This window comes from Temnothorax longispinosus, chromosome 3, assembly GCF_030848805.1.
Source record: "Temnothorax longispinosus isolate EJ_2023e chromosome 3, Tlon_JGU_v1, whole genome shotgun sequence".
NCBI lineage: Eukaryota > Metazoa > Arthropoda > Insecta > Hymenoptera > Formicidae > Temnothorax > Temnothorax longispinosus.
In genome coordinates, this window is record NC_092360.1 from 2,842,362 (window position 1) to 2,858,739 (window position 16,378).

General features: G+C 36.0%; 2 protein-coding genes across 2 annotated transcripts; one reads left to right on the forward strand and one right to left on the reverse strand.

Annotated features, from left to right (window-relative positions):
* Positions 1-677: 677 nt before the first annotated feature.
* Positions 678-15,410, forward strand: Hao (Hydroxyacid oxidase). The gene is made up of 9 exons (XM_071772338.1): positions 678-835; positions 2,183-2,345; positions 2,628-2,779; positions 12,310-12,565; positions 12,645-12,773; positions 12,887-13,019; positions 13,191-13,307; positions 13,867-13,978; positions 14,060-15,410. Exons 2-9 carry the CDS (start codon positions 2,215-2,217, stop codon positions 14,125-14,127), a joined length of 1,098 nt encoding a protein of 365 aa, XP_071628439.1. The 5' UTR covers positions 678-835; positions 2,183-2,214; the 3' UTR covers positions 14,128-15,410.
* LOC139809435 (N-acetylgalactosaminyltransferase 6) lies at positions 4,107-9,897 on the reverse strand. The gene is made up of 2 exons (XM_071772334.1): positions 9,383-9,897; positions 4,107-7,042 (listed from the first exon to the last, which is right to left on the reverse strand). The coding sequence occupies exons 1-2, from the start codon at positions 9,584-9,586 to the stop codon at positions 5,414-5,416; spliced, it is 1,833 nt and encodes a 610-aa protein (XP_071628435.1). The 5' UTR covers positions 9,587-9,897; the 3' UTR covers positions 4,107-5,413.
* Positions 15,411-16,378: the final 968 nt, after the last annotated feature.

The window sequence follows — 16,378 nt, forward strand, 5'->3', positions numbered from 1 at the left end:
TTTCTTTTTGCAATCTGTGCTACAATTTTTTACGTGAAAAAAGGAAATTCTGAACTTTTTCCCCCCAAAACACTTGCATAGTTGTAAAAAGACTTATAAAATGAAATAGATTTCCTCCTTCGTATACTGACCCTTATCCTATTTTATTTTATAACAATTCCAGATTGCTCCCTTCGAAAAATCATTACTTTTGGTATTAGCACGCGTCGCGCTGTTGATTATTATTATCTAAACAAAGACCCGTCATTCTTAATAAGCTTAATAATTCTCAATTCGTCTTGAGTTGAATTTTTCAATTTTTACCTGTAATTCGTAGCGAATACGCTTCGACTTAGCATACTATTGTATAATATATTGTTTACAAGTATACTGTCACTAAAATGAAATTTAATCCGCGAAGAGTTTTTCTTCTTATCTTAGTTAAAATATGTCGTGTTTCAAGGGCATGTAACATCGAATAGTTTGCATCGATTTGAATTATACGATGACATTACATTAGATACCTAGTAATCCACTAAGGATGAAAAATATATAATGACACGGAAGAGCATACAATTCGTCACGAAACTGCCACGCTCCTTGGAATGGAAATGTTTATATTGACCGTTATCTGCGTTATCAAGTCATATATCCTTAGGAAGACAGTCATCATATTCATCGCATCGCTACGGAGGCTGATGGAAACAACCCGTGTTATTAAGAGCAAACAGTTTTATCTGTTTATATAACTAAATTTTTAACTTTCGTCGTGCTATCGGCGAGGATTTATCCGAGAACAGTCAGTCATTTGTTGACGATCGAGACGAGCAGAAGTGAACAACGAGCCATCCAGAAGGCAAGTCTATCTTTTCAATCTCTTTCACATGCGAATTTTCTAGAATTTTATCTATAATTTTTTTTTTCAAGACGTCGACACTATCAGTATCCACTAAATATCGCATTATCAGTACAACGATAACCGTCTACGTTATCAATAGAATTATAACTACAGTCGTGCAATAAACGACGACATAACATTTGTCAAGTTGTCCCGATTACGTAATGTTGTGACCTTCGTATTTAACATTTACAGTTATCTTCTGTTACGTTATAAAATATCAATTTATCTACTTAAGGCGATCCTATAGTGGCAATAATTACCGACGTTTAGTTAAAAGCAAACCACTTTTAATTGGCTTTACGAAATTGCAAAATCTTTGTATAGAATTAAAGTACGTACAAAAATGTAGGGGGCTAGTGTCGGTTTTACATCAAAAACGAAAAAAAAAAAAAATTAAAAATTTGGGCACATAGAGCTGTCACTGACGACAATATTTGCTTATACAAAAATACTGCAGTTTATATATACAAAATGAGATACTAGCCCTCTAGGGAAAACATTGAAGAACAATATCGTGCAATTACAACTACGATAGAAGTTTAGAAAAAAAGTTTCATGCTTTTAACTTTTATATATGCAAAAGCACATGTAGGTTGATAAGATAAGCAGTATTGCGTGTAGCGAGAGATGGCGCAGCAATCGGACAAGGATAGATACCTATAGTTAGACAAGGACAGATATATATATATATATAACATAGAAAACAGGACTAGAAGTGTTGACATTATCGACATCGAAGAAGTTCGGCCTTCGCTATAGGATCCCCAGTCACTATCTCGACATAAATTATAAGACTAGTGGATATTATACAATTTTGAATTTACTATAAGTTTTTCTTACTTTTGAGATAATATATTTATTTGTTGTTCCTCTTCGAATTATACAATTTCTCTTGTATAACATCGCTGCGTGTGCTCGCAACATTATGTTATTATTACCATCTACTATTATTGTATAAAATATCAAGTGACAGATATAAAAACATTTATAAAACGTTATAATAATAAAAATTATAAGAACAATATCTTACAAGAGAAGATTCGGGAACAAAGCACAGGAAAAATATATAATAAATTCAAGAGGAAGCCACTTGGATAGACTCGCTAATAAAAATTAAATAAAATTTCCATATAAAACCATGCTCTCAGAATTGGCAAAGCAAAGTTCGTAAAGTTTGACGCAACAAAATAATTTTCAATAAAATCGACAAGTCAATCTTCGTGGCCTCCTCTTGTTAGATTTAGTAAAAATGTTCTTGTTTCATTTCCAAGATAAGTTACAATAACGATACTTTCATTGCAGATTGCGACAATATTAATTTTTGACACGGCAGGATGGCATACGTGTGCATCGAAGACTACGAGAAGCATGCTCTGGAACGTTTGCCTGCTTCCGTGAGGGACTACTACAAGAGCGGTGCAGGAGAAGAGTATAGCGTAAAATGGAATAGGGAGGCTTTCAAAAAGTAAATCCCTCTTTTTAATCTAAAAGTAAAGTAGAAAAGATTTTGAGAGGAGAGGGGGAGGGAGAGAGAGAAAAGAGTGGAAAATAAGAAAGTGTGTGTTCGATATGAAATAGTTGAGCTGAAAAGGTCGTTACAATTTTTTTAGATACTCATATTGCACATATATGATTCCTTAAGTAATTTGTGTAGAAAGATAGGATATATTGTATATATTTTTCACATAGGTTGGCGATAAAAAATGCGACTTGTCCTAGTTCTCGATAATTTTTAATATTCTTGCAGTTACAGAATACGTCCTAGATTCTTGCGAGACGTGTCCAAAAGGGACATAAGCACGACGGTGTTGGGTCACAAAGTTTCAATGCCCTTGGGAGTCGCACCTACCGCGATGCAGCGTATGGCACATCCCGATGGAGAATGCGCCAATGCAAGGGGTAAGTAAACATTTCGCGAAATAATTCTTAGATTATACCCTCTTGCTTTGACGCTGTTCGTAACTTGGTCCAATTCCTTCTTCTCTCTCAGAACAATTTCGAAGCCCCTACTGTCAAGAACACTTTGGTCACATAGTGTTATCTGAATGTATTCTTTGATCAGGATCCAGCTTTGATCTGGGCACGTATTATGGAACTTTTCGAAATGGATTCCGATCGGAATCCATTCCGAAAAGTTCCATAATACGTGCCATGATCCTGCCTGATTTGATTATATCGTACGATATCTTGAACTATTGCGTTGGACGTGATTTGTAGGTTTTTTTTCCAATACGGTCCATTCGGAAGCATTAGACATCTGTAAGCGTTGATGCGGTGGGAGGACCACATTATAAGAAAATTTAACATTAGGCACTTTTCCTCGCATTTTCCGTTTTATTTTCTTGTTTTATCCCCCATGACATGGATGTATAAAATAAAACGTTACTTCTTTTCGATAAGAATCACTTGACCATATATTTATCTAGTAGTGAAATATTGTGTGTGTGTGTGTGTGTGTGTGTGTGTGTGTGTGTGTGCGTGCGCGTGCGTGACACCTGGGATTGCTGATCGATCAGAACTATAACTTTATTGTATACTGTACTTTTATCATCAGATTGGTACTTACGTTTATTGTAAAATATATATAAGGCTTTTTTTAAATACAAACGTGTATTAAATCATATAAATATGCTATAAAAATAGTAATAATCAAAGATTAGCCCAGACACATCAACGATCACAGACAGTTAACAATACTTCTCTAACATTAATTTATTATTGCATAATTATCAAAGATCCGCGCTCAAACATAAACTAATATGCTGACAAATATAAAGAATAAAGCTTTAATGTATTCATTTGCTCTTACAATAATTGCTAATGAATGCTCCATTTTTTATTCTGATCCTTCGAGTATATCGTAGAATAACTTTCAATAAGACGCAATCATGCTTTTATATACATACATTTAATTGGAATACAGAGAAGAGACAATATTGCACAGTAAACCGCATTTTTAGTTTTTTTCTACTTAATTAGAAATATATTTCAAAGAAAAATTTATATTTTATTGGAAAATACTAGGAAAGATACTAGGAGTATAAAAATGTATATTTGTTATTCATTTTACAGTTTTTTGTATTGTATCGTGTCTGCACATTATTAAAAAAATATATGTATTTTATATTTCAAGTTATTCTATAATTTACTCATAATGCATTGAAAATGGAGAATGATTTATATCTTCTCTTTCTTCACTGGGTTTTTTAAATAATCTAATCTGATAAAATAGTTCATAATATTTATTTATATGAGTTAATGATAATGGAATGAATAGTTATTATTATTATACAAGATGTGTCACATAAATTATTATTAAAAGTTAATTTTTCAGGAATTCTTAAAGATTGCAAAGAATCTTTTTAAGGCTCCTGGATGGTCAGCCGAGAACTCTGCGTTGACGGTGGCGACGTACCGTCGCGGCAGAAATAAGAACTCTCTCCAATGGAGAATTCTGTCCTTTGTGACATGTTGACAACCTATTTTGTTGTGCATGCTATTTTTTTTATTATTCGCTCTGTGCTTGTGCTCTAACGTTTAACGTATTCGTGAAAGTCGTAAAATTGACCGAAAAGTAAGATTTGCATGCGGAAGGAACGTTTTCACCTCCTTTCGATAGTCGTTAAAAGGCTGTTTTTCCCGTATGTTTAGGCTTCGTTTTATGGCTGTTTGTTTGTTGTCGAAGGAAAAGGGTAGTTTTCGGTCAATTTCGGAAGTGGTCTAAAACGATCTATAGTGATGTTTTATTGAAATGTATTTTTATTTGAAAATGGCATGCACAACAATATTGGGTGTTTTCCTCGCATCGATAGTAAGAATCCAATATGGCCGCGGTGACCATCCAGGAGCCAATGTTCTTACTCAACCTTTTATGCGACATAAAAAGATAAACCTTAAAAATTACGAAATTGTTATAATTTTTAATAATTACAGAAAAAAACAGTTTGTAATACTTTATGTATGATTTATGCTATACATATAAATTATATTCATGATTTCTCGATAGAATATCTAGAACTTTGTTCCTTAAACAATTTGCTTCAATAAGAAACATTATAATACAAATAAAATGTATAAACAAATAAAATTTCAGTCCTGCTTAATAAGTGGCATTTTTAAAAAGATATAATGTTTACCGTAATATTAATTTGAGCGAAAGGTGAAACTTAATGCTAAAATCGTTATCGTACCGTACTCCTACATATGGCTATATGATGTAAGGCACGATAGAGCGCTTGTGCGATATGTATAGACACATCCGCCGATATGAAGACCGTTTGCTATCCAGTCTGCATACCCAAGGAACGAAAATCTCGCCTTACGCTACGTGCAAAATTACTCGGGCCGCGCGTTGATCGAGTCTTGCTCTTCGTTAATTATTATTAACACAAGTGCAGTATGTTGCTCAAATTGAAATTTGCGATGACTAGTAACCAGGAATAAAGGAATTCCTTCCTAGATTTCTATAACGAGTAGGAATTTGGCGCGAGCCTACCGTTCAAGAGACATTATGGCAGTACAAGGGAAGAGAGTTCACTTGAGCTTGGGTCCTATGTTCTCCCAATTATTAATCGCTTTCATGTTAACTTGCTCTATCCGCCATTTCTGAGTGGGTGACGATTTGTCGCATGCAGTCACGAATACTCTTTTATTGCCCGGATCGGTGTCCAGGCATCTCGACGAGTAACCATGCTGCAACCACTGTTTTTCGACGTCGTAACGCCACAACTGATTGCCTTGTTTCCCGTGGCAGGGATACAGGCTCACCGGTGCTTTCTCCTCGCCTCTGGACACGTCCAAGCAATCCGTGCGATCCTTCGGCCTGATGTCCTTATGCCAGGTCAGCCGGAACTCCTGCTCACCCAACACTTTCGGATCGTCCTTCATACAGGTGTCCATCACGACAAGCTCGTCCCTCTTCCGCTTCTTCGAGTCCAAACACAGATCGGTCGCGCCCATGTTCCTGATCTCCCCGTAAGCGAAGTCGTCCGGCTCAATGGGCGGATACACTTCCACGAGGTCGAAGGCTATGTTCTCCATGAACCATTTAAACGGTTTACAGTGCAACTTCGCGCGCAACGCCTTCTGCTCCGACAAATCACCCGGATCCAACGCCCGTAAGTGCGATCGTCTCTTGTAGATGTATTCCGCGTATTCGTCCATCCACACCTCGGCGACCCTCTTGTAGTTCTTTCCCAGGAAGTCGCCGCGGCCGGGATTGGGAAACGGCGGGAATTTACGATAGATATGACCGACCCTGGAACACGGAGCGTCATACATTTGACCGCCGCACTGCCAGATCTTGAAGGACAGCTCGTATTGCTCGCCACCCCATATATCCAAGCCCGGATCGTAGCCGCCCAATTCCCAGAAGAACTTGGCGCTGATCGCAAACAGACCGCCTGCCATTATAGGGCTCTTGAACGGCTCTGCGGGTTTCTTCAAGTCTTCCGGAAGTAACGGAAGTCGCTTGTAATACAACTCCCAGTCAAACGCCCCTCGGGCGCCTTCGTCCTGCGCCCTATACTCAAAAGTCTCGTAAGCTATCACATCGATGAACGGACAGACACAGGTTTTGTAGTCTTGCGCGATGGGCTCTAACAACGGCGGTAGCCAATTCACATTAGCCTCGCTATGCGAGTCCAGAAACACGAGAACTCTCGCTCTCGCCTTCTTCGCGCCCGCCAGTCGACCTCTGATCAATCCCGAGCGTTTTGGTAATCGTACGATCGTTACCTTCGGCAAGTGCTGGGCGACGTAATCGTCTAGCTTCTTTTTTAACTCGACTTTCGTGCTGGCATCGTCGACCAGTATAATTTCTTCTAAAAGGGAAGGCGGCGAGCGGTTAATCACACTCCAGCAGGTTCGCAGTAGCGTGCTGAAGTGCTCGTTGTGGAAGGACACTATCACAGAAACGGGATCCAGGTTCTTCGAGTATTTCTTCTTCCTGCAATCTGGATGGCGAATATCAGGCACTGAACGATTCACTGAGATCTCATCGCTGAGAGCTGCATTGAATCCATTTACTTGATACAATTTTTCCTTCCGCACATCGAGGGACGGGGAAAGAAAGGCTGGTCTTCCGTGTTCTCCTATCCCCATTCGTTTATCTTCTTCCTCAATGCTTTTGTAGTCGTGCCAATCGATTTTGTCGTCCACGTCCTGTAAAATATGTTGAAATTAGTGATTAGAGATGAAATAAAATGGCCGTTGCCTATTTTTATAATAGATTTGTTTACAGAGATTCTTGAAGAGATAAGATAAATATTAAAAAATAAATCTTAATCCCCATTTTTCATATGTATTAAATAACACTGTTATCATATCAGAAAACGATCGACGGTGATCTGTAGCGGTACACGACTTGAAGAGTCGGCAAATGGCATTTTTTGCGATCGTAGAAGAAACTAATAACTTGCTTGGGCACCCAATCGCCTCGGTACATTCCTGATCGCTGGGAATGCAAGAGAGATGCAACTAAAACTCGTTTGCTAACTGTTGTGTGCATATGAGGAAAGTAGGTTTTTAAGTATGCGCATAAGATCTACTCGTAATGTCTGGTATGATACTTAATGCTTCAACTGTGGATGCCATAGAGGATCCGCGTATTTATTATAAATACGTTATCCAAGCAAGCTTTCTTTTGCCGCGCCAGCAGGAAATTGAACTCAACGAAGTTACAACGGTTCCAATTCTCCCTCGACGGCTGACGCGAGATTCTATCCTGTCACGAATTTTTTTTTCTTAGGGAATCGAGCTCAACGAGATTTAATACTGATTTCCATTTATACACCAGTAAGCAAAATGTTAATAATACATTGTTGAATTCGTGGTGTCAAATTATACTCAATTTGAGTATCATTTTTAACCATTCCTATAGGTTGCCACTGCTCCTACTCAATATGTCGTTAATTTATCTAAACCAACAGGGTTAAAATAATACTATTTTGTGTTAAAGTAATAAAATTCGACACACATGGTAGTTAAAAATAACAAAATGTTATCTAACTCAAGGTATTGACTTAAATTTCATTCTTTAATGAAATTTCTTAAATAGTGTAAATAGTGTACGTTAACACAGTTTGTGTATATCTAGATTTATGCGGAATATTATGGAACATACGCATCAACTGCGTTCGCATTACTCATGTTCTGTCAGCGAGCCTGCTGACATAATCTGATAGCAAAAGTTGAGCAAAATCTGTTATTTCTTGATCATTCAAGTGGAACGTATTTTTAAATGATTATGAAATAGTGGATTTTTCTTGATTTCTGCAGTAGATCTGTTAATGTTCTATTAATAGATTTTAATAATAAAATGTTGCATGTACAACAATAAAAAACTACAGGAAACGTTAGATAGAATAGAAAAGAGACAAAGAAGTACATGTGAATCGTGAGGCACCAATACTGCTTATGAAATATACCAGTAATAACAGTAAGATGAGAGACATCGGAATGGTGCATAATGAATGCACATCATTGTCAGACGTATACACACACGTGCACACTCCCAATTTCATTGTTTTTGTTAGCATTCTAATGAGAAAATTTGTAGTAGACACTTTGCAAAATCTGTTTCGGATATAGATTTGGCAATCTGGGTATCACTTAAATGTTGATGAAATAGCTGATTTTGCAACCAATCTGCCATCATACTTGTTAGTATTCTACTGACAAAATTTTGTAACAAACACTTTGCAAAACCTGCTTGCGACAGATTTGGCTATCATGGGGGATATTTAAGTTGTTACAAAATGGTTACAAAATGACAAATTCTTTTAGGTTTCTACAATCAATCTACTATCACATTCATATTAACAAATCTTGTGTTTCCATTGACATTCTACCAACAAAATTTGTAATGGACACTTTGCAAAATCTATTTTTGACAGATTTGGCTATCTGGGTATCATTTAAAATATTTAAATAATTACAAAATAATAAATTATTTAGTAACCAATTATTTTGAAACAGATTGCAGTCAATCTGTCGTCATATTTTGTCAACAGACTTTATTATGTTTCTATTAGTGTTCTACTGACAAAACTTTGTAAATAGACACCCTGCAAAATCTGTTTTCGACAGATTTGACTATCATAATAAGGTATCATTTAAAACAATTACAAAATAGCGAATTTTTTTTCAATTTTTACAATCAATCTACTATCATATTCTGGTAACAAATTTCATGTTTCTATTGACACTAAAGTAACAAAATTTGTAATAGACACTTTGCAAAATCTATTTCTGACAGATTTGGCAATCTAAATGTTTACGAAATGCCAGAGAGAGAAAGAGAGTCTGCAATCAATCTACCAATATATATTAACAGATTTCGTTTCTGCTGGCGTTCTGCCGACAAAATTTACAGCAGATATACACCTGTTTCCGACAGATTTCACTCTCGTACCCAATCGACGTGTAACGTGTAACGCCCATTTTACCGCGACTCCACGACGGGACTGACGGGAGTCACGGTGCGCCTTCCCGGATTCGTACCTGACGCGAACGCTCGTCGTTCGGATTGTTTCCTCGACCGCCGTCATCCTTCAGGTCCACCGCCGCCGCTGCCAGGGTGTCGAACGGCGCCGAGACCCGACGGCTCGGTGGCGATCGTGCGTAACGGAACACCACGACGGTCAGGAACACGGTGAACGCCGCCAGGAGGAGAAACTTGACCAGGCTGATCACGTTGCGCCTCATCTTCGCGAGAGAACCATGTCTCGCAGGTCGCCCCGGCCTCCCTTCACGAGAACTTAACCTCACCTCTCACCTCGTCGCGCGTACGTGGCAGACGCGACGGGCCTCGTGGTGAACACACTGAATACACGGACGCTCCGCGTCCGTCATCGCCGCTGCGCGGCGGCCAGGAAATCCCGAGATATATCCGTCGAGATACTCCCGCCCGGCGCGGCGCCTAGTCTCCGCGAAACGCGATGATAATGAGCCGACGCGACGCAGCGAACCGTACTGTAGTACAACTCGGCCAACACGCGCGACTACCGCCCGCCGCCTGTCGCGCGATGACTGATTAGGGGTGGGTGGAAGTGGGAGATCGCCTTCGCGAGAGAAACTTCGTTAAGGAAACTCGTTTTCTATCGGTTTCGCTCGCGCGATCTCTCGTCTCGCCCGCTGACCGGCGATCGCGCTTCCCATCTTTTTGCCGTCCCCCGTGGGCCCCGTCCCCGTGTGAACTTAACGGTTTCTTATCGATTGCCATCGATCGAAAGACCTCTGTGTCCTTATACGCAAATGTATTTCAAATAATTCAAATGAGAAATAAGAACAGATGAATTTTTAAGAAATGATTATACCTACTATATACTCCGTCCAACGAGAGATCATGGTTGATCAAACAGAAATATAACGATAGGGCATCACAGAGCCGCAACAAGGTGTTCGCGTTAAATTATTTTTATTTTTAATAGATATTGTCCATCCTGCAGCCGTATGATTTACCGACATTATCGTTAATCAATGGATCTTTTAATTGGCTTTACAGAATTGCAAGTTTTTGATCTAGAATTAAAGTCCGCACAAAAATCTAGGGTGGAAAACGTGATTTTATATCAAAAGCACCAAAAAATTAAAATATTACTTATTGGGGCACATACACAGCTGTCACCTGACGACAATATTTGCTTAAAACAAAAATTCTACAGTTTATACGTACATAATGTTTATCATCCACCCTGGGAAAACATGTAGGAATAATATCGTGTAAGTAGAAGTAAGATTCAATGCGTACAAAAAAAGATCCATCTAATAATTATTTTAGTAATGCAAATACGAATGCAGGATGACAAGAAGAGCAGCAACAGTAGTTGCCGGATCTTGCGTAAGATGGCGAGCAATCGAAAAAAGGACAGATGTCATTTCGTTAGACAAAGACAGATATAGGGAAACAAAATTAGAAAGGTTGACATTATCGACATCGAGGAAGTTCGCCAGTCACTGCAGGATCCCCTTAACGCGAACACTTTGTTGCGGCTCTGTGCCCTATCGTTATTTATTTTTGATCAACCATAACCATGATCTCTCGTTGAACGGAGTATACATACATATATGGAGTATTCGCTAAAGCTTTTCGATGAAAATTGCGATTAATTTAACCATTAATTAATTCAATTGGCAGAATCGCTCAAAGCAAAATTTTAATTTTTAACTCGTTTTTTATCTTTCTTTTTTTTTACTTCAAGCAAAGATTAATAATTCTATCCGTTGTTAAAACAGTACAGGTGTTAATCGATAAATTGATCATTGATTGGAGTTACAATTAATTGGCGATTAATTCAATCAACAGAATTGCTTGCAAATCTTCTACAATTCGTTGTTTCGAACAACAAGAATTTAATAATTCCATTCATTCAATAATTTAATTCTATTTGTTAATAAATATTATATTATATATGGCTCGATAAATTAATTTTTAATTAAATTAATTGAGATTTAGAAATCATTCGTAGTGTGGGACCAAACAGGAAAGAGTCCAATTAATTAAGTTTATTGCGTTTGTTTAAAACAGTGTTTCGAAAAATCAAATTTCGAAAAGACGTATACGTCGATTAAAATTACGATCTTCTTTTTGATTTGTTTTAACGTGTTTTAGCCTGTTTTAGTTTCTAGTTTTATTCGCGACGCCCTGCATTTTCCATTATTTAAATTCTAATTAATTTTATATCGTTGCGTTATTCTAACTAATATTATATTGGCATTAGTTTCCGAGCCTCGATTTCACCTGCAACGATTGCATCATGCAACCTGTTTGCGCAACACGCGTAACCTGTCGTTATCATATTATTCGCGTAACACCTCTGTAGCAGAGGTCTCCTGAAAGATATAGTGTTTGGAAATAACAACTGTACACTTCTTTCGCATCGGCATTTTATACAATGATCCTTCTCTAAAAGACAAGAAGTTGCGACATCTGTTTCGGTATAATTGTTGATTAATTCTTTTATGATGGTCATTAACATCCAATAATACTATTTTATTAAAACGTCTAATAATATATATCTATGTAATGTATACATGTATGTACTATTTTATTAACGGATAGAATTATTATTAATGTTTTGTTGTTTAAAATATATTTAAAAAATAATAGATTAAGGACAATGAATATATACATATAGTTAGTGGTTTTTATTTTAAGCGATTAATTCTACCGGTAGAATTAATTGATTATAAGTTAATCGAAATTTGGTCAAGTCACACAAACACACATATATGCGTATATATTTTTTATTATATATATACAATATATATATATATATATATATATATATATATATATATAATAAATAAATAATTTAAACTATAATATTATTTGTTCGAAGTAATTTCGTTCAATTTGTAGCCTTTGTAGGCATATTGTCGTTCAAATTCCTTTATTACTAATTTTTGTAACTTTTATTTATTTACAGCTGCTCAAGCGGCGGGAACGATCTTCATTCTCTCGACGATAGCCACGAGCAGCATAGAGGAAGTGGCAGAAGCTGCGCCGAAGGGTATAAAGTGGTTCCAGCTCTATATTTATAATGACAGAAATGTTACCTTAAATTTGATAAAACGCGCCGAACGTGCTGGCTTCAAAGCGCTGGTTCTCACCGTCGACGCGCCATTTTTCGGTGATAGACGCCCCGATTTGAGAAATAAATTCTCGTTGCCCAGTCACTTGAGGTACCCATTTATCGAGTTGAAATGAAATTTATAATAACATATACGGATAAATAGTATCTAGCTCTCTGTTTTATTATAGATTCGCAAATTTCGAAGATGATTTATCGAGGCGAATAAATACCGCGAAGACCGGTTCTGGTCTTAATGAATATGTCAACGCACTGTTCGATGCATCTATATCCTGGGACGACGTTAAGTGGCTCAAAAGGTATCTGCATATCATTGTTTGCGAACTTTCCTTATCTTGATGTCTCGGAGCATTAGATTCTTTCACCTTTGTGTCAAGCAAATCAAGCGAGTGTCTGAATAAAATTGTTGCAGAATTACAACGCTACCGATAATTCTTAAAGGAATACTGACGGTAGAGGATGCACGCTTAGCTGTGGAAAATGGGGCTGACGGTATCATAGTATCGAATCACGGTGCGCGTCAAATTGACAGTGTTCCAGCAACGGTTGGTTGACTTCTTGCTTAAAAAATTTTTGATATTGCAAAGTATTAAACAATTATTTGGAAAATATCATATACAGTGCGTGAATTATTGAAATAATTGTAATAAGTCAAAAGGACCATTATGATATACAATCAATTTGAAAGAAAATGAAATAATTGCATTTTTTTGCAGATCGAAGTTTTACCTGAAATAAGCAAAGCCGTGGGGGACAAAGTCGAAATATATATGGACAGTGGGGTGACGCAAGGTGTCGACGTATTCAAAGCTTTGGCATTGGGGGCAAAAATGGTATAACTTCAAATAAATAAATAAATAAATAAATAAATAAATAAACGGCATATATACATATAAATAAAAATATTTGAACAGTTTTGTTAAATTTGTAGACATATTATATGATATAAGGTCTGACAATAAAGTTCGCGAATTTATCACGATTGCTATATAAGTACTTTATTGTTGATTGTCACTGTCGTGCCCTTCAAAGTAGTTCCCTTGAGAAGTTACACACTGATGCCAGCTATAGCGCTTTGTCCATCCTTCAAAGCAGTTTTCGAACTGTTGTTGTGAAATGACCTTCAGAACTGCCCACGTTACTGTCATTAATATCAAATTAATATTAAAAAGTGCGTTTCTTTCAATGTTCCCTTTATCTTTAGGAATAAAAAAAATGTCACACGTACGGGTTCAAATCCGGTTTTTTATTTCTATTGATTGATTGTACCATGACGAGTTCGCAAACTTTATTGTCAGACCTCGTATATCAAATGATTCTTTCAGTAAGTATTAGGTACATAAATTTTTCACTTGTATGTTTTCAGATTTAATCAATTGCGTTCTTTTTCAGGTATTTTTTGGCAGACCGATGCTATGGGGCTTGGTACATGGTGGTGAGAAAGGTGCTAGGGAGATTCTTGAACTCATGAGAAGAGAAATTGATCTAGCATTTGCATTAAGTGGTAAGTTAAAGCATAATTTTTTACGTCAACATACGTACGTACTAAATATATTTTTTAATGAAATTTTTTTGTTTCTTCTAGGTTGCACGTCCGTGAAAGATGTTACACAGGATATGGTGGTTCATGCATCTTATTATAGTCATCTATGAAAATAAATCGATTTCATATCAATACATATACATATTTCCAGATATTAAATACACATGGAAAAAAAAGGATTTGCTATTATAGGGATAACTAACATTTTTTTGCTGCGAGAGCTATAATTTAACAATAGTAACAAAATCTTCTTGCAATTATTACTAAGTAGCAATAGGTTCAGCAAAACTTTTTGCTATTGCAACAAAAGGTTTTGCTATTATTGCAAAATTAATAGCTCTCGCTGTAAAAAATGTTAGTTATTCCATATTTAACTATAGATTTGCTATAGTAGTAAATCCTTTTTTTCCGTGCAGATAGTACAAGATATATCCGAAGAGTATGGGCAAAAGTTCTCATTTTATTGAAGATTTTATGTTATTAAAAAATTTATCATACAACAAGAATTGTACTATAGAAAATTATTAATTACTTGCTCCATTTATATAATTTCTGTTGATGAGCAAACACATAATTTGCACATTTCTCTTTGTACTAATCTTCTGTATAATTTTTTAATATTAGGTTCATCGACTTAAGTAAAAGACTTCTATAATTTTAAAGTTTGCGATATTGTGTTGTAAAAAATCTCATTTGTATTGTATATATCAGTTTTATTGTTCCTGAAACGGGTTACAAACGGGAAACAATTCACGTTATCGAATAAGTTATTATATAAGTAAAATTCAAATTTTTTAATAGTAAAATATTAATTTTCTGAATAATTCAGTACCTCCACTGTGTGGTGAAATACAAAGATCATTTATTTTGTAATAAATTCTAGATTTTAGAAAAACAACAGATCTTTTGTATCGAATCAGGTTTTCAGTAAAAATTCTGTGTCTGTAAAAAGCTGTCGTGAATGATCTCTGAGGGTCACTTCGACCAAACTCCAATTAACTTAATCGTTGATTAATCCATTGGAAATGACCAATCGCATTTGCTCATTAAGCAGACAAGCTGGCAAATTTATTTGGTCATTTCCAATGGACTATATAATCAACGATTAAGTTAATCGGAGTTTGGTCGAAGTGGCCCCGAATCTGTTTGCGAATTTTCTCTAAATGTGTATTTCGATTTCTACTAGTACCGACGCTTTAATTCAGAACACAATAAGGAGTAATTTTAAAGAATGCGCCGTCATCACGATAGCACATCGTTTGAATACCGTTATAGATATACATATAGCGATCGGATTATTGTAATGGAGAATGGCTCCATCGTGGTAGGTATCTTTATTTTAATAAGATGTATATTAGAAAATATGTTTAGTAAACGCAAATTAAGAAGTGTAGTTTTCTCTATAAATGTCCACAAAGAAAATTGGTTTATATAATCGTTCTAATCACATAATTAATGGCACAAATAGTTTCTCGATAAAGAGAACGCTTACATAGTAGAAAATATAGAAGAAAAACCATTGTAAAATGTACATTCAGTGTCTGAGTTTTTACACTTAAAATTGTCTGAAGGAGGAATTAAAATTATATAAATAATGTGTTGCAACGTATCCATAAAAATTTGCAGGGTTTCGAAAAATTCTCATTTAAAATTAATTTAACATGATTTCTTTGAAGTTGATATTTTATTGGACAATACGTGTTCTTTCTTAAAAAAAAAAATCAATGTTAATATGTATAAAATCTAACCAACTTTTGTAGAAAATCTTGTAATTTTTTCAAGAAGAGTTTCCTATTTGCCATTTTTGATAATGAGAATTTTCACGCCAAGAAGAATTCGGTTGCCCGTACGAGCTGTTGCACGACAAACCAAAAGGCTACTTCTCGCAAATGGTGGAGAAAATGGGCAATCAGAGGGCATAAAGTCTTCTGGAACAGGCGAACAACGATCATCGTGAATTGACCTTATTGACGCAAAATACCGAAAGCGAGAGCGACGTCACGATCACGGAACAATCCGCTTTGTAGATTTTGTATTGTACCAAAGAAATATATCTATATTTAATTACATAAATATCTATATACCTTATTGTATACAGAGAATTCAAAATTGTTGACAAACTTAAGAATCGCATAGAGGTGTCGGAATAGAGAAACTTTTGACTAGGAATCTATTTGTCAAGAAAGAAAAAAATAAAAAGAAAAAAGGAATGTTGTAAGAAGTTTACATAAATCGAGGATAAGCTGCGGCTTTATGTTTAGTGTATTACATCCCAATTTCTCTATTCTCTTTTTAGTTTTAGTTTAAACTAAATAATTAACAAAGTGTTCGGTTGTTTCTTTAAATAATTTTTTTCAGCTA

Bases quoted from the DNA above. Each gene is read 5' to 3' on its own strand.
- Hao (XM_071772338.1), top strand. From the start codon at position 2,215: ATGGCATACGTGTGCATCGAAGACTACGAGAAGCATGCTCTGGAACGT. The intron at 13,308-13,866 runs GTATAACTTCAA...GTTCTTTTTCAG, and splicing joins TGGCATTGGGGGCAAAAATG to GTATTTTTTGGCAGACCGAT. The intron at 13,979-14,059 runs GTAAGTTAAAGC...TGTTTCTTCTAG, and splicing joins TCTAGCATTTGCATTAAGTG to GTTGCACGTCCGTGAAAGAT.
- LOC139809435 (XM_071772334.1), bottom strand. From the start codon at position 9,586: ATGAGGCGCAACGTGATCAGCCTGGTCAAGTTTCTCCTCCTGGCGGCG. The intron at 7,043-9,382 runs GTACGAATCCGG...CATATTTTACAG, and splicing joins ACGACGAGCGTTCGCGTCAG to GACGTGGACGACAAAATCGA.